Raw genomic sequence first — 22,867 nt, 5'->3', positions numbered from 1 at the left:
ATTCCCCGCCCAAAAAATACACACTCACACACACCACCAAGGGCTCAGACAGTTTCCAAACTGGGAAACAAGAGAGGGAGGGAGGGGGCTCTCTTTCCCTTCTCTCTCTCTCTCTCTTTCTTTCTTTCTTCCTTCCTCCCCCTCTCATCCCTCCAGACCGGAGTTGAGCATTGGGCTGGGGAAGGAAACCCTCTCTTGTGTGTGTGTGTGCGTGCGTGTCTTTCTCTCTCTCTCGTCCATCCCTCCGTGCCTCCCTCCCACTCCTCTGTGGCCAAAATCCCCTGTCATTCTGCTCCCAGGGACTCCATGTGACGCCCGCTTTCCCATGTAAGCGGCAGGGATCCGGCGCAGCGCTGGGGAAGCCCCGTCTGACGGCGCGCTCCGAAGGTAAGCAAAGCAAGCCCTTTCCTCTTTCAGATACTGATTCTCACACTCCTCAAAGACGAGGAAGAGGAGGAGGAGGAAGGGGTTCAACCCCCCCCCCCCGAAGGCTATCCGCAGGACTTGGCCGGTGACTTGGCTTCCTTTGCGCCCCTTCTCCTTCTCTTCCTGCCTTCCTTCCTTCCTTCCTTTCTTTGCTGAGCCGCAATCTGGTCTCTCCTGCGCGCCGGGCTCATTTGAATGTCAATGGGGAGGAGGAGGAGGAGGAGGAGAGGCTGGCTTTGGAGGGGGCCGAGGCAGAAAGAGAGGCGCCTTAAATGGATGGCTCTCCTCTCGCCCGCGTCGGAAAGGACTCGACTCTCCGCCTAAGCCTTGGCGCTTTCCGAGAGGTAGATATAGATATATAGATATATACCCTCGCCCCTTCCCTTCCTTTCTACCCCGGCTTCACCCTCTTTTCCCCACAAATGTATGGAGAATTCGTTTGGGAGAGGCCGGAGGGTCCCTTTTCCCTCTCTTCCCCAACTGCACCTCGTCCCCACATTAGCGTTTCCTCGCCTTTGCTTCCCTTTTTTGCCCAACTTTCCCCACAAATTGGTTAGGGTTTTCGTTTCTCCACTCCTTCCCCAACTTCATCCCTCCCCCAAATCGTTTGGGTGGTTTCCTTAACCCCCTTCCCTTCCCTTCTCCATTGTTCAGCCCTGGATCTCCTTCACCAACTTCTTCCAATAGTATAAATATATATTTTTGCTTTGCAGAAGCGTGGAAATCCCCTTTCTCAACTTGCCCTCGTCCCCGCAAACTCAGGCAAAGCTTTGCTTTGTAAAAGCAAGTAGGTCCCCTTTCCCTCTGCCCATCTTCTTCCAAATTTATTATTATTTCGTTTTGTGTTGTCGAAGGCTTTCATGGCCGGGATCACAGGGTTGTTGTGTGGGTGTTGCGTGTTTTCCGGGCTGTATGGGAAGCATTTTCTCCTGACGTTTCGCCCACATCTATGGCAGGCATCCTCAGAGGTTGTGAGGTCTTTTGGAAACTAGGAAAGGGGGGTTGTGAGGTAAAATAAATTGTTTTGTTTTGGAGTGGCAGGTGGGTCCGCTTCTGAATGCGATTTTCCTGCTTCTTGGGAGGGGCTTGGACTGGATGGCCCACGAGGTCTTTTCCAACTTTTCTTTTATTCTTCCCAAGCTCCACTCCCTCACCAAATTTATTAATATTTTTGTGTTGTCCAAACAATAGGCTTGCATGGCCGGAATCACTGGGTTGCTGTATGGGAAGCATTTTCTCCAGACGTTTCGCCCGCATCTATGGCAGGCATCCTCAGAGGTTGTGAGGTCTGTTGGAAACTAGGCAAGTGGGGTTTTATATATCTGTGGAAGGTCCCGCGTGGGAGAAAGAACTCTTGCCTGTCGGAGGCCAGCGTGGATGTTGCAATTAGCACTGAATAGCCTTGAGGGGAGGGACGGAGGAAAGGATGCCATCGGCTCTCCAAAATTCAAATAATGAATGACATTGGGGGAATTAGGGAAAGGGGGAAAGGGACCCACGGGTCTCTTCCAAACAAAACGAAAAAATATATATGTGTCCTTGGAGAGGAAGGAAAAAGAGGAAAGAGGACCCAAATGCCCCTCTAGAGTCGAAGTATAAATTGAGAGCGGGGAGCGGATCCACCCGCCTTTCCTAAACCAAGCCATATCAATCCATTTGGGGAACGGAGGAAGTTGCGGAAGGGGGAGAAGGAAGCCATTGAGACCTACTTGGCCCTCCAAAAAGAATAGATTTGGGAGAAGATAGGGGGAGGGAGGAAAGGGATTCACTGCCTCTTCAAAACAAAAAAATATTTTTAAAAATTGGTGGGGGAGTGGAGCTCGGGAAGAGGACTCATTAAAACAGTTCCTCATGTTGTGGTGACCCCCCCCCCCCCAAACCATAACATTATTTTCGTTGCTACTTCATAACTGTCATTATTCCGGTTTTCATGGCCGGAATCACTGGGTTGCAAGCGTTTCAAAGCTAATCAAGGTGGCCAATTTAAACATTCACGCTTGCCTCCAACAGACAAGAGTTCTTTCTTTCTCCCACCCTGGACCTTCCACAGATATATAAACCCCACTTGCCTAGTTTCCAACAGATCTCACAATCTCTGAGGATGCCTGACTAAGATGAGGGCGAAACGTAAGGAGAGACTGCTTCTGGATCATCGCCATACAGCCCGGAAAACTCACAGCAACCCGGTGATTCCGGCCATGAAAGCCTTCGACAACACATTCCCCTTTCATCGCTATTTTTTTTTAATTTTAGGGAGGCGGGTAGATCCCCTTCTCCCCTTTCTCCCCTTCCCTAACTCCCCCTCCCCAAAAATGTGTTAATCTTGCCGCTTTGCAAAGTCCTTTTTTCCCTGTCCCTCCTTTTTTTCCCCGAACTGCACCCACTCCCCAAATGGATGAATAGTTCTCCTTTGGAGAGCTTTCCTCCTTAACTTCCCCACAAATGTATACTTACTTACTCACGGATGCTTGTTTAGTAGTGGACGCTCTTCCCTTTCTTCTCTCCCTTTCCCTAACTCTTCCCCAAATTAATTTTTGTTTTGGAGAGGTTGGGGGGGGGGGGGGGAGAGAGAGAGAGAGAGAGAGAGAGAGAGAGAGAGAGAGAGAGAGATTTTTTCCTTTCCTTCCATCTCCCCTTTTCCCAATCTCACTATGTAACAAAATCTGAAGAAAAAAAAGAAACCCGTTCCTGGTTTGAAAGTGTTCTTTGCTGTTTTATGGTGCGGTACTTACTTTGAAAGTAGTTCTTATCCTCCAGAAACGTAGTTTTTGTGGCTGCCACAAACTATTTAGAATGGGTTGAGGAGATATTCATTGAAAAACTACAGAAAAAATGTGCTTCAGGTTGCAGTTTAATATATGTATTTGAGGATAGAACCAATTAGAAAACGAACAAAAAATCGTGTAACATAGTGTGTTTCAGTTGTGTAGTCGAAAGCTTTCATGGCCGGAATCACTGGGTTGCTGTGAGTTTTCCGGGCTGTATGACCATGTTCCAGAAGCATTCTTTTCTGACGTTTCGCCTGCATCTATGACAGGCATCCTCAGAAGTTGTGAGGTCTGTTGGAAACTAGGCAAGTGGGGTTTATATATCTGTGGAAGGTCCAGGGTCGGAGGAAGAACTCTTATTTGTTGGAAGTGTGAATGTTGTAGTTAATAACCTTGATTAGCATTGAATAGCCTTGCAGCTTCAAAGCCTGCCTGGAGGAATCCTTTGTTGGGAGGTGTTAGCTGGCCCTGCTTGTTTCATGTCTGGAATTCCCCTGTCTTCTGAGGGTTGTTTTTTATTTACTGTCTTGATTTTAGAGGGTTTTTTAATATTGGTAGCCAGATTTTGTTCATTTTCATGGTTTCCTCCTCCTTTCTGTTGAAATTGTCCGCATGCTTGTGGATTTCAGTGGCTTCTCTGTGTAGTCTGACACGGCAGTAGTTAGAGTGGTCCAGCATTTCTGTGTTCTCAAATCATATGCTGTGTCCAGGTTGGTTCATCAAGTGTTCTGCTATGGCTGACTTCTCTGGTTGGATTAGTCTGCAGTGCCTTTCATGTTCCTTGATTCGTGTCTGGGCAATGCTGCGTTTGGTGGTCCCTCTGTAGACTTGTCCACAGCTGCATGGTAGTAGCATTTGTTGGATTTTCTTAGCGGGTCTGTAGACAGTTTGTAGGCTGTGTTTCTTCATCAGCTTCCCCTTGCGGTCAGTGGTTCCCTTGAAGTATGGTAAGAACAATTTTCCTCTGGTGGATCTTTGTCTTTCTTCTCATGGCTTGTTCTTGGTCTTGCAGCTCTTCTGATGTCTGTGGTGGAGTCTCCATTGGCCTGGAGAGCCCAGTTTAGGTGGTTCATTTCACCTTAGAGGAGGTGGGGTCCGCAAATTCGTTTTGCAGGGTCTGCCAAGGCTTTGATTGTGATTTTTTTTTTTGGACTTGGGTAAAGGTTGGAGTTACTATCTATCTTTGTCTTTACCGGCTTTTTTTTTTGGCCCTTTTTTTCGTGTCAGGAGCGACTTGAGAAACTGCAAGTCGCTTCTGGTGTGAGAGAACTGGTCGTCTGCAAGGATCTTGCCCAGGGGACTCTGAGATGTTTTGATGTTTCACTATCCTGTGGGAGGCTTCTCTCATGTCCCATGATGGGGAGCTGGAGCTGACAGACGGGAGCTCACCCGCTCTCCTCTGAACCGCCAACCTGTCGGTCAGCAGTCCTGCCGGCACAAGGGTTTAATCCACTGCTCCACAGGGGGCTTCTTCCTTCAGAGGTGAAAGGATTTGACTCTGGGCCCTCTTTCTTCCTCATCCCCTTCCCAATGTCATTAATTTCGTAGAGCCGGTAAGTCCCCCAAGGCCATAGCCAGAAAAAAATGTTGGTGGGAGTTGAATTTTTTTTTTTAGCGAATCATGAAGAATGGGGGGGGGGGGGGTCATGAAGCGAATCATGAAGATTAGTTCCATAATGCAAAATAATTTAGAAATCAGGCTCCATGGGTAAACTTCAGTGGACACTCAAGACAGATAAACTTCAGTGGACACTCAGGACCAGGCCTGTAAAGGGGGGGGGGGGGTTAGGGGTTCAAAAGCCCCCCCCCCATTTTTTCAGATTTAAAAAAAACTGGTTTACTCATGAATTTTAACTGGTTGAGATAATCTGATCATGAATTTTAACTGGTTCCCCATGCTAAGTCTATGAGATGCAAAAAATTAAGGGTCCCTCCAAGCACTATCTCAAGCAGATATTGACAGGCCTGTAGAAGGGGGGGGGGGGCGTAGGGGTTCAACCCCCCTCCCCCGAAAATTTCAAAACTCCTTCCGAAAAAAATTTCTGGCTACGGCCCTCCTCAGGACAGATAAACTTCAGTGGCCATTCAAGACATAAACTTCAGTGGCCACTCAGGACAGATAAATTTCAGTGGCCACTCAGGACAGATAAACTTCAGTGAAACTCAAGACATAAACTTCAGTGGACACTCAGGACATAAACTTCAGTGGCCACTCAGGACAGATAAACTTCAGTGGCCACTCAAGACATAAACTTCAGTGGCCACTCAAGACATAAACTTCAGTGGACACTCAAGATATAAACTTCAGTGGACACTCACTGGGATTTGGTTAACCAGTTAAAATTCATGAAATAAACTGAAAAATTGGGAGCTCGAACCCCTAAACCGCCCCCCTCCTTGGCTACAGCCCTGGAGTCCCCTTCCCCTCCTACTCCGTCTCCACTTGGCATTCTGGACGTGTGTCCTGCGTGGGCTTGTCGTCCTCTTCTCCTACTTCTACTTCTCCTTCTTCTTCCCCTTCCAGGCGAGATGGCCTCCTCGGCCTCTCTGGAGACGGTCCTGCCCTCGGCCTGCTCCGTCCGCAGCGCGGCCCCCTCCTCCTCCTCCTCTTCCTCCTCCTCGTCGTCGTCGTCGTCGTCCAACCCGGCCAAGACGCTGGCCTTCTCCATCGAGAGGATCATGGCCAAGAGCTCGGCGGCGGCGGCGGTGGCGGCGGCGGTGGGAGCGGGATCCGGACCCGGAGGCTCTTCCCCGCCCGCGCCCGCCTTCGAGGCGCGCCCCCGCGGCCCTTCTCCGCCTCTCCTGCCGCCCAAGAAGCTGCTCGGCCTGGGCCCTCCGCTGCCTTGCGTGGTGCCCCTCCCGGGCTACGACCCGCCACCCAACAAGGCGCTGATGAACTACTCCGAGTTGTGGAAGAGCAGCCTCCGGAGCTGCGGCTCCTCGGCCTTGGGCGGCGGCGGCGGCGGCTTCTGCAAAGGCCTGTGCTGCAAAGACCCGCACCCGCACCACCGGCACCACCACCATCACCACCACCTCCCGGCCCCGCTGCCCCCTCCGCGCGTCATTAAGCCTCAAGTCATCCACCAGAGCCTCTCCGCGCCCGCCAACGGCTCCAGCCTCTACTACTTCAACTACTTGGAGGCCTCTTCCTACCCGCCCTCGGAGCTGCTCTTCACCTCGGGGCTGCTCCATCCCCAAAGTGCCGCCGCCGCAGCAGCCGCAGCCGCCGCCGCCGCGCTTTCCGCGCACCAGAAACTCTTCCTGCTGGAAAATGCCAAACTGGCCGCCTTGGGCCCGCCGCCCCCGCCCCCGCCTCCGCCGCCTCCGCCGCCTCCTCCGCCGGAAAAGTACCCCAGCGCCCATTATCCCCACAAAGAGCGCCTCCCGGGCCAGCTGGACCAAGTCATGAAGGAGAACCTGGGCGGAGGAGAGAGGCACGGGCTCAAGGGGCACCAGGGAAAGCTCGGGGGGCTCGGGGGCGCCCTCGGAGGAGGAGCAGGAGCAGCAGCAGGAGGAGGAGGAGGAGGCACGCCCGACGGGAAGCCCAAGAACTTCACCTGCGAAGTCTGCGGGAAGGTAAGCAAGAGGATGGATGGATGGTGGGATCTTTGAAGTGACAGGGAGCTCTGGCGTGGAATGGTCCATGAGGCCACGAAGAGTTGGGATCTTTGAAGTGACTGGCTTGACCTTGCAGGAACTGGGGGTTGCGCGACGGCCGACAGGGAGCTCTGGCTGAGGCCACGAGGAGTCCCAGATGACTGAGTGAATGAACACACACACAAGCAGAGGAGGAGGAGGAAGAACAAGAGGGAGGAGGAGGAAGAAGGGAAGAGGGAAGGGAGGGGGGGGGGGAGAAGCACTCCAAGGGACTTTCCTGGGGCATTTATTATTATTATTATTATTATTATTATTATTATTATTATTATTATTATTATATGACAGCAAACAAGATAGATATGCTGGATTTCAGATTTCATTTCACAAAATTACAAGTCGAACACTTCTCAAGTGTCTAGGACTGTGTGATGTATTTTCAGATGATGCGCGCAGTTCCCAGTAGGGTGGCCTTTTGCAGTTGGCAGATCGTGATTTTATTATTTTATTGTATGACACAGCAAACAAGATAGATATGCTGGATTTCGTTTCACAAAATCACAAGTCGAATACTTCCCAAGTGTCTAGGACTGTGTGATGTATATTATTAATATTTGTTGTGTCATACTATGTCGTTATGTGAATAATAATACTACTACAAATAAAAATAATAATGTAAAGATAAAGTTTTTTCCCCTGACATTTTTTTAAAAAAGCCAATGGGATTTTGGCCCACATAAATATAAGTATAGTGTCTAGATCCAGGAAAGTCATGCAACCCTTCTATTCTGCCTTGGTCAGACCACACCTGGAATAGGTAAAGGTAAACGTTTTCTCCTGACATTAAGTCTAGTCGTGTCCGACTCTAGGGGTTGGTGCTCGTCTCCATTTCTAAGCCGAAGAGCCGGCATTGTTCGTAGACACCTCCTAGGTCATGTGGCTGGCATGACTGCATGGAGCGCCTACTTTCCCGCCGGAGCGATACCTATTGATCTACTCACGTTTGCATGTTTTCTAACTGCTAAGTTGGCAGGAGCTGGGGCTAACAGCGGGAGCTCACCCCGCTCCCCGGATTCGAACCGCCAACCTTTCGCTCAGCAAGTTGGGTGCAGTGCCTAAAAACCTTGGCCTGCACTTAAACACAATGGGAGCTAACAAAACTACCATCGGTCAGCTGCAAAAGGCCACCCTCCTTGGATCTGCAGGCATTATTCGATCACTTGGGAAGTGTCCGACTTGTTTGCTGTGTACTCATCTTGTTGTGGCTATAATAATAATACATCACACAGTCCTAGACACTTGGGAAGTGTTCGATTTGTGATTTTGTGAAACGAAATCCAGCATATCTATCTTGTTTGCTGTGTCATAATAAAATAATAATAATAATAATAATAATAATAATAATAATAATAATAATAATAATAATAATGCATTCATTTGTTGCCCAGCTCTCCTTGCTGGCTCTAGGAAGATTACAACATGGTTAAAACAGATAAATGCTTCTGCTAAAGTACACACAACAAAGCTCGCCACTCATAAAATAATAGAACCAGGGCGTTGGGAGTCCCACCCCGTTTTGCCATGCGGGAAGACACAGTCAAAGTTCTCCTGACAGATGGCCACCCAGCCTCTCAAACTTCCAGAGAGTTACCAGGCAGCTTATTTCACTACCGCTGTGAGGAAAACCTTCAACACTAATATTTTTTCCCTGTAATTTGAATCCATTGCTCCATCCTGTCCTAGGCTCCAGAGCCGCAGAAATCAAATTGCCCCTCTCCTCAAAGTCACATCATTTCCAATATCCCAAGCGACTAAGCCTCTCTTCCTTCCCAGCCGCCAAACTCTTCCAATTTCCGTGGAGATGGAGCCGCGGTCTCTTTGAAATTGTCTCTCCGCATTTCTCCACGACGACTACGGCACCTACACTGTGGAATTAATGCAGTTTGGTGCGGCACCCCCAAAGGCGAAGGCGAAGGAGCTTGTACAATTACAACTCCCATGGTTCCGTAACATTGAGCCAAAGCAGTTAAAGCAGTGCCCAAGTGCATTCATTCTACAATGTAGATGCACCCCGTGGTCCTTAAATGGCACAAGCCTTATGGGCAGGAGGAGGTCATCAGTACCTACGGCCTATATTATTATCATCATCATCATCATCATCATCATCATCATCATCATTATCCTGTTGGTTAGCTACAAGTAGAGACGACCCTTCAAATTAATTGGCACAGTCTTCAAGGAGAGGGGGAGGACATCGCCATGCACTGTCTATTATTATTATTATTATTATTATTATTATTATTATTGATAATAATAATAATAATAATAATAATAATAATAATAATAACGACAAAGGCAGAGTATGACACAGAAAACGAGATATATATGCTGGATTTCCTATAATAATAATAATAATAATAATAATAATAATAATAATAATAATAATAATAACAACTAACTCAAGGGCACAGCAAACGAGATATATATGATGGATTTATTATTATTATTATTATTATTACTAACTCAAAGACAGAGTATGACACAGCAAACGAGATATATATGCTAGATTTATTATTATTATTGACACAAAGAGAGTGTGACACAACAAACGAGCTATATGCTGGATTCGTATTATCATTATTATTATTATTATTATTATTATTATTATTATTATTATTATTATTATTGCCGGATTTCTGTTGGTTAGCCCCCAATTGGCGCAGTCTTCCTAGTATTTTCCTATCGTTGTTGTTATTGTTGTTAGCTGGGGAAGGAGTTTACTCCAAGTAAATTGGTTGAATGTTTACAAAGCGCAGTTGGTGCAAGACTTTTGATACTATGTTTTAATCGTTTGAAAGGCTATTCTAATTGATACGTATATGTTTGTACAGTTTTATAATGTTGTGTTTACTGATATTGTTGTCTGAATCTGGCATTGAATTATTGCCATAGCTTGTGAGCCGGGCTGAGTCCACATTGGGGGGGGGGGGGTGTGTGAAAAGGGGGGGGGGGTATAAATGCAGTAAATGAATAGTACTCTGCTATATTTTGGTGGAATTGCCCTAAGTACGGAGGGTTATTTTGAGCCTAACAGCTCAGATTCCCTATTATTATTATTATTATTATTATTATTATTATTATTATTATTATTATTATTATTATTATGCAGCCAGAATCCTGTTGGTTCGCTCCGAGTAGAGCGGACCCTTTAAATCAGTTGCTGAAAAGTCAGTCCCTTGGTCCAGTCTATTCTGTTTGGGCCAAACAATAGGATTTTGACGGTTGCAGTGCTTTGCTAAACGAGGAGCCCTTAGTAGCTGAAATTTTTGATCTTCGGGTAAATAAAAAACCTGGAGAAGTGGAAGCCGGTTTTTCAAACATCCCACGCCTCCGTTTCTGGCTCTTGGCAAGAGATTTATTATTATTATTATTATTATTATTATTGGATTAATATGATTAATAATACACATCCGACTTTGATCTCTGGATTGGGTTTGGCGGGGCTTCAAACGTGTCCCGCTTGGGCGCCTCTCTCCTCCCCGCAGGTCTTCAACGCGCATTACAACCTCACCCGGCACATGCCTGTCCACACGGGAGCGCGGCCCTTCGTCTGCAAAGTCTGCGGGAAGGGCTTCCGCCAAGCCAGCACGCTCTGCCGGCACAAAATCATCCACACGCAGGTACGGAAACGGGACAAGGACGCGGGGTTGTGTGTGTGTGGGTCAGGAGTGACTTGAGAAACTGCAAGTCGCTCCTGGTGTGAGAGAACTGGCCGTCTGCAAGGATGTTGCCCAGGGGATGCTGGGATGTTTGACGTTTTACCATCCTGTGGGAGGCTTATCTCATGTCAGGGTATGCGGTGCTGGAGCTGACAGATGGGCGCTCACCCGCTCTCCCCGAATTCGGGTTGATCTATCGGTATAGTCACCTGTAATCCCCAAGGCAAACTTTAAACAATATCTCCTTTTCCTCATTCTTCTCCTTTATCTCCTCCTCCTGCTTCTTTTTCTCTTCCTTCTTATTCTCCATCTCCCTCTTCTTCTTCTCGTCCTCCTGCTTCTCTTTTTCCTTAATTCTATCCTTTACCTTCTCCTACTTCTCCTCTTCTTTCTCCTCCTCCTTTATCTCCTTCTCCCCATTCTTCACCTTTTCTTTCTCCCCCTGCGTCTTTTTCTCCTCCTCCTTACTCTCCAACTCTCTTCTTCTTCCTCTTCCTCTTCCTCTTCCTCTTCCTCTTCTTCTTCTCGTCATCCTGCTTCTCTTTTTCCTTCTTCCTCTCCTTTACCTTCGTTTACTCCTCCTCTTCTTTCTCCTCCTCCTCCTTTATCTCCTTCTCCCCATTCTTCACTTCTTCTTCTTCTTCCTCTTCCTCTTCCTCTTCCTCTTCCTCTCCTCCTCCTCCTCCTCCTTCCTCCTCCTCCTCCTCGTCCCCCTGCTTCTCTTTTTCCCTCTTCCTCTCCTTTACCTTCTCCTACTCCTTCTCTTCTTCCTTCTCTTCCTGGCTGCAGGAGAAGCCCCACAAGTGCAACCAGTGCGGGAAAGCCTTCAACCGGAGCTCCACGCTCAACACGCACATCCGGATCCACGCCGGCTACAAACCTTTCGTGTGTGAGTTTTGCGGCAAAGGATTCCACCAGAAAGGTATTCCGGGTGAAGCGCTGCTTCCATTCCGATCCTCGCCCGGGGTTGAAATAAGATACTTCCTTTTCCGAAGGGGACTTGGAGAGAGCTTTGGGGTTTTTTTGGAAAGGGAAACGCCGGTTTCGTTTGCATCCCGGAGAGGTTTGAAACAGGAGGGAGAATCCAAACGAATTCGGCATCTAGACTTGTTTTGCAGGCTGATTGAAGCGATTCCGGAGCAAAAAAGAAGGCACATTAACAAAAACAAACAAAGCTTTATTCGAAGTTGGAGGAGAATTAAGCACAGATGCTTCGATTCACTCAGTGGTTCCCAACCTTTGGGCCTCCGGGTGTTTTGGACTTCAGCTGTTAAACTGGCTGGGATTTCTGGAAGTTGAAGCCCAAAACACCTGGAGGCCCAAAGGTTAGGAACCACTCGATTAACTGAACGAAACTAAAGTTCCTCCTAAACCTAGGAACCGAATCGTTACCTTTAGTAACTAAATTAGGAAATATTCCCCTTTTTTTCTCCACTGGAGAAGTTTGGGAAAAAGTCAAACTCCACTTTCTGTGGAACCTGGCAGGAATATATTTTTTTCCCTGGGATGCTGTGAGTTCTCCGGGCTGTATGGCCATGTTCCAGAAGCATTCTCTCCTGACGTTTCACTCACATCTATGGCAGACATCGTTAGAGGTTGTGAGGTCTGTTGAAAACTAGGCAAATGGGGTTTGTATATCTGTGGAAGGTCCAGGGTGGGAGAAAGAACTCTTGTCTGTTTGAAGAAAGAGTGAATGGTGCAATTGGCCACCTTGATTAGCATTGAATGGCCTTGCAACTTCAAAGCCCGCCTTCTTCCTAAGGGAATCCACAGAACACAGACATGCTGGACCACTCTAACAACTATGTCAGACTACACAGAGATGCTATTGAAATCCACAAGCCTGTGGACACTTTCAACAGAAAAAGAAAACCATGAAAATGAACAAAATCTGGCTACCAGAAATTATAAAATCAGGACAATAAATAAAGAGCAACACTCCAAAGACAGGAGAATTCCAGACAAGAAACAATCAGGGCCAGCTAACACCTCCCCAGGCAGGAAGCAGCCAGACTTTGAAGCTGCAAGGCCATTCAGTGCTCATCAAGGTGGCCAATTGCAACATTCACTCTTGCCTTAAACAGACAAGAGTTTTTACTCCCAACCGGGTCATTCCACAGATATATAAACCCCCACTTGCCTAGTTTCCAACAGACCTCACAACTTCTGAGCATGCCTGCCATAGATGTGGTCAACTCAAAACGTCAGGAGAGAATGCCTCTGGAACAAGGTCATGCTGCCCGGAAAACTCACAGCAACCAGGGATTCCGGCCATGAAACGACAACACCGTATCTTATTTCTTTTCCTTGTTAGAAAATGGCTCGCCCAACGAGAACCGGTGTCCCCATTCCCTTCCTCTTCACCCGCCCCTCTCTTTTTCCCTTTTTTTTCTGGTCCTAATCCAGGGTCTCCCATTTGCTCTGGGTCAGGACGCTGACCCGGGCTCTAATTTTTTAATTCGTCGGTTGCCGGCTGCCTCGGCCTTGACGCAGACTGAGTTTGACAACTTCTTGACTGTCCCTTGCAGGACACTTCCTAATGAAGGCTTGCCACTGAAGTCCAGCGGTTGTGAGTGTGTGTATGTGAGTGTGTCTAAGAGAGGGAAGGAATGTGCCTGGGGACGTGTGGCTTTCTCCTAGATCCGAGAAAGACCCCACTTTATTTGGAAATCCCCTTTTTCCCCTATTCCCTAGTTCTTGTTTCCTTCTCTTCCTTTTCCAGACTCTGGACCTCCCCCTTAGAGCCCTGGTTCTCAACCTGCCTAATGCTCGACCTCATAATACAGGTCCTCATGTTGTGGTTGTTGTGGTAATCTCTGAGCGGTTAGACTCAATTTAACCCTCTTTGGGGGAGATTCCACCGGAAGTGTAGCAGAGTAGCAAAAAAGCAAAACTTTCAAATGCAACAGTTACTTACACGCTGTGAGCAATCGATTGCAGAGTCTCAGTAAAAGTTCAAAAGCATTTGTTTAGGTAAAAAGAATTCCATTGTGGATAGAAAGGCTTGGGAGCTGTCTAGTCTATTCTACATTGATTTGTAAGGAAAAATATGAAAGGAAAAAATAACAAACATCTAAATAGTTATATCTTGCCAGGAGAGACAGCAAGGTGCTGCTTGTTAGCTAGAAGAACAAAGGGAGAAGAGAAAACCAAAATGGTTCCAACCTCATGGTCCAGTTTATTGGGGCCATAAAAGACATTCTGACCAATGAGAAGTTAGTGTCCCTGGAGATTCACATTTCTACTAACTTCAAAGTAAGGGATGTGAGGTAAACAGGATAGAGTGAAACACACTAAAACCTATCTAGGCATGCTTTGGAAACAGGGAAAGGATTCCCTCAATCTAACTCTATCATCTATCTGACTACATTTAGACTTGAGTACTCCAGGGTGATTCCCAACAGTGGTGACCCCCAACCATAAAATTATTTTTGTTGCTACTTCATAACTGTAATTTTGCTACTGTTATGAATTGTAATGTAAATATCTGATACGCAGGATGTATTTTCAGTCACTGGAACTAACTTGGCACAAATACCTGATCTGTCCAAATTTGAATACTGGTAAAGTTGGGGCGGGGGTGATTTTGCCATTTGGGAGTTGTAGTTACTAGGATTCATAGTTCACCTACAATCAAAGAGCATTATGAACTCTATCAACTGAACCAAACTTGGCACAGAGAACTCCCATGACCAACAGAAAATACTGGAAGGGTTTGGTGGGCTCTGACCTTGAGTTTTGGAGTTGTAGTTCACCTACATCCAGAGTGCACTGTGGATTCAAACAATTATGGAACTGGATAAAACTTGGCAGGAATACTCAATATGCCCAAATGTGAACATTGGTGGGGTTTGGGCAAAATAGGCCTTGAAGGGAAGGACAGGCGGAGACATCTTCAGCCTTCTCTGCCAAGGGTGTTCCTAAAATCATCAGAAATATGTGTTTTCTGATGGTCTTTGGTGAGCCCTCTGGCACCCCCTCATGACCCCCAATTGAGAAATGCTGCCTTAGGTAGCATTTCATCCAGATCGAAACTAGCATCAAACTGTAGCCACCAGACATCACATTCCCACAAAAGTGCATGAAAGAAAATCCTTGATGCGCACCAGGACACTGTGACCTCAGATTGGTTCCAGGATTTTTCTGTGCAGTCACCTGCATGGTTAAATAATACACTTTCAAAGATCCTAATTTGAAGCTTAAGCGGCTGAGGGGGAAAGGAAAGGGCCTAAGTCTGTTAGAAATTGTGGAAGCTGAAGTTCAAAACACATAGTGGGCCCAAATTTGCCCAAGTCTGGTGTCGATGGAGCCTAAGAGCACATCTACCCTGACCATTTAAAGGTTGAAGGCAGTCTGAAAGTGGACTGTTTAAATGACACACACTGAGAGTGTACGCTGCAGTGCATTTTAAAGGATTTAAACAGATATATTAAGGAATTCTCCAAAATTGAGATCTTAATGCGCAACGGCAAGCATGGCAAAGCTGATTAAGTGCACTTCAGCAACCTGCATATCTGCACTGAGGTGGTGGGGAATTGGAAAAAGATCCTCCAGATCCTGTAACTGGGTCAAAGCCAGCCCCTGTCATGGCCATAAGTACCATCCAGGCCTTGAGTGGTTCCAGGACTTCCTTCTAATAAACCCCAGAACAAAATTATGATACTTCCTTTCTGCTAGTTTCACACAATATCCCCAACATAGGCCTATCCCTGCTTGTTCCTCTGGCATTTTTTGGACTACCGGGCTGTGGCGCAGCTGTTGAGCAGCTGCCTTAAATCACTCTGACCATGAGGTCATGAGTTCGAGGCCAGCCCGTGGCGGGGTGAGCACCCGTCAATTAAAAATAAAAAATAGCCCCTGCTCGTTGCTGACCTAGCAACCCGAAAGATAGTTGCATCTATCAAGTAGGAAATAAGGTACCACTAATAAAAAAAGTGGGGAGGCAAGATTAACTAATTTACGACCTGGAATGAGGAAGTGCCGTCAGTGTGGATGATGAAGCAGCTGCTCCCCCCTGTGGCCAGAATCGAACATCCCCTCAGAAGAAAGTTAACTTGCCTCTGCGTGTGTGTCTCTCAGTCTCTGTTTGATGTGTTTATGGGCATTGAATGTTTGCCCTATGTGTGTTATAATGTGATCCGCCCTGAGTCCCCTTCGGGGTGAGAAGGGCGGAATATAAATACTGTAAATAAATAAATAAATACCGAGAGCTGGGCTGTTGGAGATGCTGCAGTAGCGATTTTGGGATGGGTGTGGAATTTTAATGAATTTTAATATTTTAATGGGTTTAGTTGGCCTTTAAAATGTTATTGTTGTTGAGTTTCATCCCTGAACTGCACAAGTCTCTTGTGTCATCAAGTTTCCAGTCCTCAGTGAGTAGCTAGGCTAGAGACAGGGCTAAGGTGAGGGATTTCTTTCCATACATTCCTATGTATGTTTTCCCAAAAAGGGCTTTGTCGTTCATCCTCGATATAGCAATGGTATTCTGTGAGGGAACTTCCTCGTAAGTTTTATTGCCCTGGGCTGGCCATGTGGCCATTTTTCAGTCTTCTGCTTTTCTTTCTACCTATGGGGATGCACATTTTGCCTCTCTCAGTCTAGGCAAAATGTAGCTGCATGGACTTTTTACCCTTTGACCTCTTTAGAAGATCAGATTTAGTAGGCTAGTTAGCTCCATGCATTTCTTTTACTTCAATAAATATCTTTGAACCTAAAGTTTTGACTCTGCAATCCTAAGCCATCATGAGGAATACCATATCCTAGCTCCCTACACATATGTTTCTGCTGGTTATGAAGTTTACTTCTGGTACTCTGCTATATCTATGGTGGAATCACCCCAACTCAGGGTCATTTTTGAGCCGAACAGCTCAGATTCCCCAACTATTATCAATATTTTAGCTACTTTACATGGTTTTAATTCATATGGAGTCATAGTGATTTATTTATTTATTTATTATTTACAGTATTTATATTCCGCCCTTCTCACCCCGAAGGGGACTCAGGGCGGATCACATTGCACACATATAAGGCAAACATTCAGTGCCATAACACAGAACAGAGGCTGAAACAAACGCAGGCACGGGCTGGCCTCGAATTCATGACCTCTTGGTCAGAGTGATTTGTTGCAGCTGGTTGCTAACCAGCCTGCACCACAGCCTGGTCATCTGGAGTTCTTATATCAGAAGAAAGGTGGGATAAAAAATAATGTCAAAAATTAAAATAAATATTCCTTGCCCAACAGGGAACTACAAAAACCACAAGCTGACCCACAGCGGGGAGAAGCAGTACAAGTGCACCATCTGCAACAAGGCCTTCCACCAGATCTACAACCTGACCTTCCACATGCACACGCACAACGACAAGAAGCCCTTCACCTGCCTCACCTGTGGAAAGGGCTTCTGCAGGAACTTTGACTTGAAGAAACATGTGCGGAAGCTCCATGACCCCTCGGCTGCCCCCCTGTCCTCCACCAAGGAGCTCACCAGGACTGGGCCGCCCAGCTAAAAGAAGATGAATTGGGCAGCACTAGGTCCCAGTGGAGAAGGGCCTCCTCTCGCTTGAACCTCTGTGGCCACATCTACACAATGTGCACATGCCTGGGTGGTACTTACATGCACTGGAGAGGTCAACTGCAAGCTGGTTCCAGGATCTGCAGTATCTGGCTTCAGAGTTCCTCCTTGGGCTCATCTACACTAACATTATCATGCAGCTTGAAACCGGTTTTGCTGCGTGGGTGATTAAGATTGACAGGTCTGGAACTGGTTTGAGGTCAGGTGGGTGATTAGGTCAGGTGGGTGACACAGGCACTATAATTCAGCTTGGAATTGGTTCAAAAGAACCTGGTGATTAGATTGACATGTCTGGAACTAGTTTGAGGGTGATTACATTGACCATAGAACCTGACATCAAACCACTTTGCAAGGGTTTCTCCCCCATTTTTGGTAGAGATGCGCATCAGCGCACCAACTAACAGGGCCAGGTGTCTACAACGCAATTTCACCTGGACCTGGGATCCACTGCTGCAGTGCATTATTTGGCTGGTCAGAGTTTCCTGTGACTACTTTTAATGTGCTGTATACCTTTGAATGTGTGCTGCAGCGCACATTGGCAGCATGTATTGGGCTGACCTGTGGTTTTGAGTTGTTTCAAAATCAAATTATAGTGTCAGTGTAGATGAGGCCCTTTTCCCTTCATTGGTTTTGCCAAGTGATATGGTTTAACTTTGTACCTACCTGCGCTAATGCGCACCTAGCAACCTAATTCAGAGTATCCTAGGTGTGCCTATTCTGGTTTAAGGCCTTGAAGTGCATTCCTCCACTTGTAAGCCACCTTCACTCCACATTAAGAGGTCAGTGTAGATATGCCCTCTAGTCAATTAGTTCCACTGAAGCTGCTGAGACGAGGCCACTTTGGATGTAGGAGGGTCCATAGAGCCACGCACATATATTACACAGAGATATTTAAATATATATAAATATATAAATATATGTATATATGGCTAGTAAACTTATTTAAAACTTTGGATCTGAACTCTTGATCCAGGACTCACTAGAGAGCTGGGCCCTGCTCCTTCTACATATGTATATATGATTGTAAATTTAAATTTTAATGTACACTGGAATAACTGAGGAATATATCATCTATGAGGCAATAAAAAGTCACTTAATAGGAGTCTTATTTCTTCCTGATCTTTCAAGGGCTGTTTCGTTTTGATTAATTTCTTTTAATGAGCACTGGTTAAAATTTTTAAAAACATTGTTTTGTTGTGGAAGACTTTCATGGCCTGAATCACTGGGTTCCTGTGAGTTTTCTGGGCTGTAAAGCCATAAAGCCCAGAAAATTCACAGCAATCTAGTAATTATTGTGTTGTGGAAGCCTTTCATGGCCAGAATCACTGGGTTACTGTGAGTTTTCTGGGCTGTATGGCCTTACAGCTAAGAAAACTCATAGCAGCCCAATAATTATTGGGCTTTCATGGCCGGAATCACTGGATTGCTGTGAGTTTTCTGGTATGTGTGGCTATACAGTCTGGAAAACTCACAGCAACCCAATATTTATTGTGTTGTGGAAGGATTTCGTGGCTGGAATCATTGTGTTGCTCTGAGTTTTCTGGGTTGTATGGCCATGTGCCAGAAGCATTATCTCCTGACATTTCGCCCACATCTATGGCAGGTATTCTCTGAGGTTGTGAGGTTTGTTGGAAACTAAGCAAGTAGGGTTTATATATCTGTGGAAGGTCCAGGGTGGGTGAAAGAACTCTGGTCTGCTGGAGGCAAGTGTGAATGTTGCAATTGGCCACCTTGATCAGCATTGAATGGCCTTGCAGCTTAAAAGCCTGTCTGCTTCCTGTCTGGAGGGAATCCTTTGTTGGGAGGTGTTATTATTTGATTAAAAACAAACAATAATATTGTTTAGCAACAATTATTATTTGTTTACAAACTGAATTAAATGAACATGGGATAGGGTCTTCTTCCCAAGCTTTTGCCCCATCACAGAGGCACAGAACAGTGGGGAAGTGTGAATTGGATTTCAAGGTTAAACAAACTAAATCTGAAGTGGGCAGAAAGAACTGAAAGGAAGGATTCCACTGAACCAAGTGAGGTCAAACTGCATTCATTCTATAGTGTAGATGCATCCCTAGACAATTCTTCAAACCTGTTTTCTTTACAATTGGGAAATAAGGAGGGATTGAAAGTGTATATATGTGTGTGAAAGAGAGAGAGAATTTTTTTTAAAAAAAAATGGACAGAAATTCAGACAATCTGGGCTTGAAATGCCTGAACCAGAGCTTCCCTTCCCTAGGCGTCTGCCACCAACACCCACCACCATCCCTTCTTTTTGCCTCCTTTTTTTTGGATTTTCATTTTTGGGTTTGGGAGAGAAAAAACCTAACAACTTTGTCTCTCAATGGCTTCTTTCTAAGTATTACACCGGGGAAGAGGGAGGAAAAGGGGGACTGGAACTTAGATAAATAAATCATTGTTTTTATAGCATGTTCCAGTAAATTAGAAGCTGAGCTATTCCTCCAAACTGAAGTGGCTTTGAAGACTCGTGGGAGTAATTTATTTCTTGTGAAAATGGATTATTATTATTATTATTATTATTATTATTATTATTATTATTATGTAGTAATATACAACAGGGTGTCCCAATTGTTGCGTACATAGGGAAAACGGGAAATGATAGCTAAGTTTGTCTCTATTTACAAAATATGAATGACACAATTTCACAAAATTAAACATAACATATACGTACTGTAATATAAAATATTAGTTGTGTAAAGGCTTTCATGGCCAGAATCACTGGGTTGCTGTGAGTTTTCCAGGCTGTATGGCCCTGTTCCAGAAGCCTGGCTGTTTCCTGCCTGGGGGAATCCTTTGTTGGGTGGTGTTAGCTGGCCCTAATTGTTTCCTGTCTGGAATTCCCCTCTTCTGAGTGTTGTTCTTTATTTACTGTCCAGATTTTAGAGGGTTTTTTAAAATACTGGTAGTCAGATTTTGTTCATGCTTTCCTCCTTTCTCTTGAAATTGTTCTCATGTCTGTGGATTTCAGTGGCTTCTCTGTGTAATCTGACATGATGATTATTACAGTGGTCCAGCATTTCTGTGTTCTCCAATAATAATGTCCAGGTTGGTAGCCAGATTTTGTTCATTTTCATGGTTTCCTCCTTTCTGTTGAAGCAGCCAGGCCTTGAAGCTGCAAGGCTATTCAATGCTAGACATGAATAAATAAGGGCCAGCTAACACCTCCCAACAAAGGATTCCCCTCAGGCAGGAATCAGCCCTGCTTTGAAGCTGCAAGGCCGTTCAAATGCTAATCAAGGTGGCCAATTGCAACATTCACACTTGCCTTCAACAGACAAGGGTTCTTTCTCCCATCCTGGACCTTCCATAGATACATAAACCTCCCTTGCTTAGCTTCCAACAGACCTCACAACCTCTGAGGATACCTACCATAGATGTGGGCAAAACGTCAGGAGAGAATGCTTCTGGAACATGGCCAGAAAACTCACAGCAACCCAGTATAATATGAGTTTGTTATTTTTTCCTAGATATAGAAAGTTTTGGGACACCCTGTATATGAGTGTGTGTATAATAATATTATATATTATAATACATAATTTATATATATATTATATTATATATAATTATAATAATATATAATATATTATTATATTGTAATGTTATAATATTATAATCATTATCATTAATATATTTAATATTATAATATATAATCATATCATATATTACTATCATATATTATCATTAATATATTTAAAACGTGTTTGTTATAATTTATTATATACATTATATTATATATTATTTATTTATCTATATTATCTATATCTCGATCTCTATATATAGGATATTGCTATATTATACATTATTTATTTATCTGTATTATCTATATCTCGATCTCTGTATATAGGATCTTGCTCTGTTTGATACTGATTGAAAACTTCCCCACCCTTTGGTAGATGTTATATATATTTTATACTATTATTACCACCACTACTACTATTATTATTTTGTCTTAACCCCCCAACTCTCACCGAAAGGCTCTCACGCTTGCTTTGGGCGTAATGACCCAAATGAAGAGAGGCAACGGAGACCCTTCAAACCGCATTGATATATTAATCATGTAATCACCCACCCCGGGACCCTTTGATTGAACCCTCCAGCAAAGAGATGGATAATCAAGGGGTCCCTTCCCTCCCCTAAACGCCTCCTAATCTGCCCGTGTCGATTCTGCCCACCGGATTATTATCATAAATCATCATTATCGTCATTATCCCCACTCTTTTCGCCCGACCGCGCGCGTGCTGCTCAATCCACGCTCGCCAATGAAACGGAGAAACGAAGCGCCGCAATTGTCTGGGGGCCGCGCGGCCGGGCGCTCACCTTTAATTGAGTGGTTAAATGCTGGAAAGCGAGCGGGTTTAATCGAGAGCTGCGCAGAGCTGGCGGACTGAACCACTTTCAATAAAGCGGGGGACGGGACACATAAAACCCATCCGATCTCTTTTCTTTGGTTCCTCCTCGGTGGCGTTTTCACAATGCTTTTAATTGTGATTAGCTTTTTACCAAGTCCTAATGAAGGTCTCTTTAATTTCTTAACGAGGAAATTGTGATTACACCTGGGTGGCTGTGAGTTTTCCGGGCTGTATGGCCATGTTCCGAAAGCATTCCCTCTTGACGTTTCGCCCACATCTATGGCAGGCATCCTCAGAGGTTGTCGGGTTTGTTGGAAACTAAGGCAAGTGAGAAAATGTATTGTCGAAGGCTTTCATGGCCGGAATCACTGGGTTGCTGCGAGTCTTTCGGGGTGTACAGCCATGTTCCGGAAGCTTTCTCTCCTGACGTTTCGCCCACATTTGTGGCAGGCATCCTCAAAGGTTGTGAGGTTGTGAAACGTCTGGAGCATGGACTCACAGCAACCTAAGCAAGTGAGGTTTATCTATCTGTGGAAGGTCCAGGGTGGGAGAAAGAACTCTTGTCTGTGTTAATAGTGCAATTAATCACCTTGATTAGCATTGAAAAGCCTTGCAGCTTCAAAGCCTGGCTGATTCCTGCCTGGGGGAATCCTTTGTTGGGAGGTGTTAGCTGGCCCTGATGGTTTCTTGTCTGGAATTTCCCTGTTTTCCCCTGTGATTAAACTTACCACCAAACCCACCTATTAAAATCGCAGTTATCAGACAGGACCCTATTTTTAATATGATCTTTGCTGCAGAATTAACACAGTTTTACAGCACTTTAAGTGCCATGGCTCAAGGCAATGGTTTACAATAGTTTCACAATAGTGTGCTAGTCTTTAGCCAGGTCTTTAGCCATCTCTGCCAAGGAGTGATGTACAGATCCCTAGATTCCACAACATGGAGCTATAACAGTTTAAATAGTGTCAAACTACATTCATTCTATACTGTAGTTCAGGCAAAGTTTGTTCCTCCAAGTGTTTTGGACTATAATTCCCACAATTCCTAACAGCCGGTGCAAAAAAAAAAAAAAAACCCGACCCTAGCAGACCATGCAAAAAGAATCTGCAAACCCCACCTCCTCCAAGGAGAACTGAACCACCTAAACTGGGCTCAACAGGCCAATGGAGACTCCACCACAGGCATCAGAAGAGCTGCAAGACCAAGAACAAGCCACAAGCCCCAACCGTTGGGGCTCTATGTGTTTTGGACTTCAACTCCTAGAAATCCCAGCCAGCGCACCAGCTGTTAGGATCTGTTGGAGCTGAAGTCCAAAACACTCAGAGGCCCAAAGGTTGGGAACCACTGACCCAGAGGAAGGTGTTCTTAACCATACATCAGGGGAGCCACTGATCGCATGAAGAAACACCTACAAACTATCTACAGGC

At 45.5% G+C, this 22,867-nt stretch overlaps 1 protein-coding gene across 1 annotated transcript; it reads left to right on the top strand.

Moving 5' to 3' along the window:
- The first annotated feature begins 426 nt into the window (after positions 1–426).
- fezf2 (FEZ family zinc finger 2) lies at positions 427–18,178 on the top strand. The gene is made up of 5 exons (XM_062969660.1): positions 427–770; positions 5,719–6,770; positions 10,334–10,468; positions 11,297–11,429; positions 16,749–18,178. The coding sequence occupies exons 2-5, from the start codon at positions 5,724–5,726 to the stop codon at positions 17,009–17,011; spliced, it is 1,578 nt and encodes a 525-aa protein (XP_062825730.1). The 5' UTR covers positions 427–770; positions 5,719–5,723; the 3' UTR covers positions 17,012–18,178.
- The last annotated feature ends 4,689 nt before the right edge of the window (positions 18,179–22,867 follow it).

This window comes from Anolis carolinensis, chromosome 2 (genome assembly GCF_035594765.1).
Source record: "Anolis carolinensis isolate JA03-04 chromosome 2, rAnoCar3.1.pri, whole genome shotgun sequence".
NCBI classification, from domain to species: Eukaryota; Metazoa; Chordata; class Lepidosauria; order Squamata; family Dactyloidae; genus Anolis; species Anolis carolinensis.
Note: the sequence above shows the minus strand (reverse complement) of the source record. Positions and strands in the feature narration are given on the sequence as shown.

What these genes read in the sequence shown, in the direction of transcription:
- fezf2 (XM_062969660.1), top strand. Translation starts at nt 5,724, where the DNA reads ATGGCCTCCTCGGCCTCTCTGGAGACGGTCCTGCCCTCGGCCTGCTCC. An exon ending in ACAAAATCATCCACACGCAG is followed by an intron (nt 10,469 to 11,296) that starts GTACGGAAACGG and finishes TCCTGGCTGCAG; the next exon opens with GAGAAGCCCCACAAGTGCAA. An exon ending in CAAAGGATTCCACCAGAAAG is followed by an intron (nt 11,430 to 16,748) that starts GTATTCCGGGTG and finishes CTTGCCCAACAG; the next exon opens with GGAACTACAAAAACCACAAG.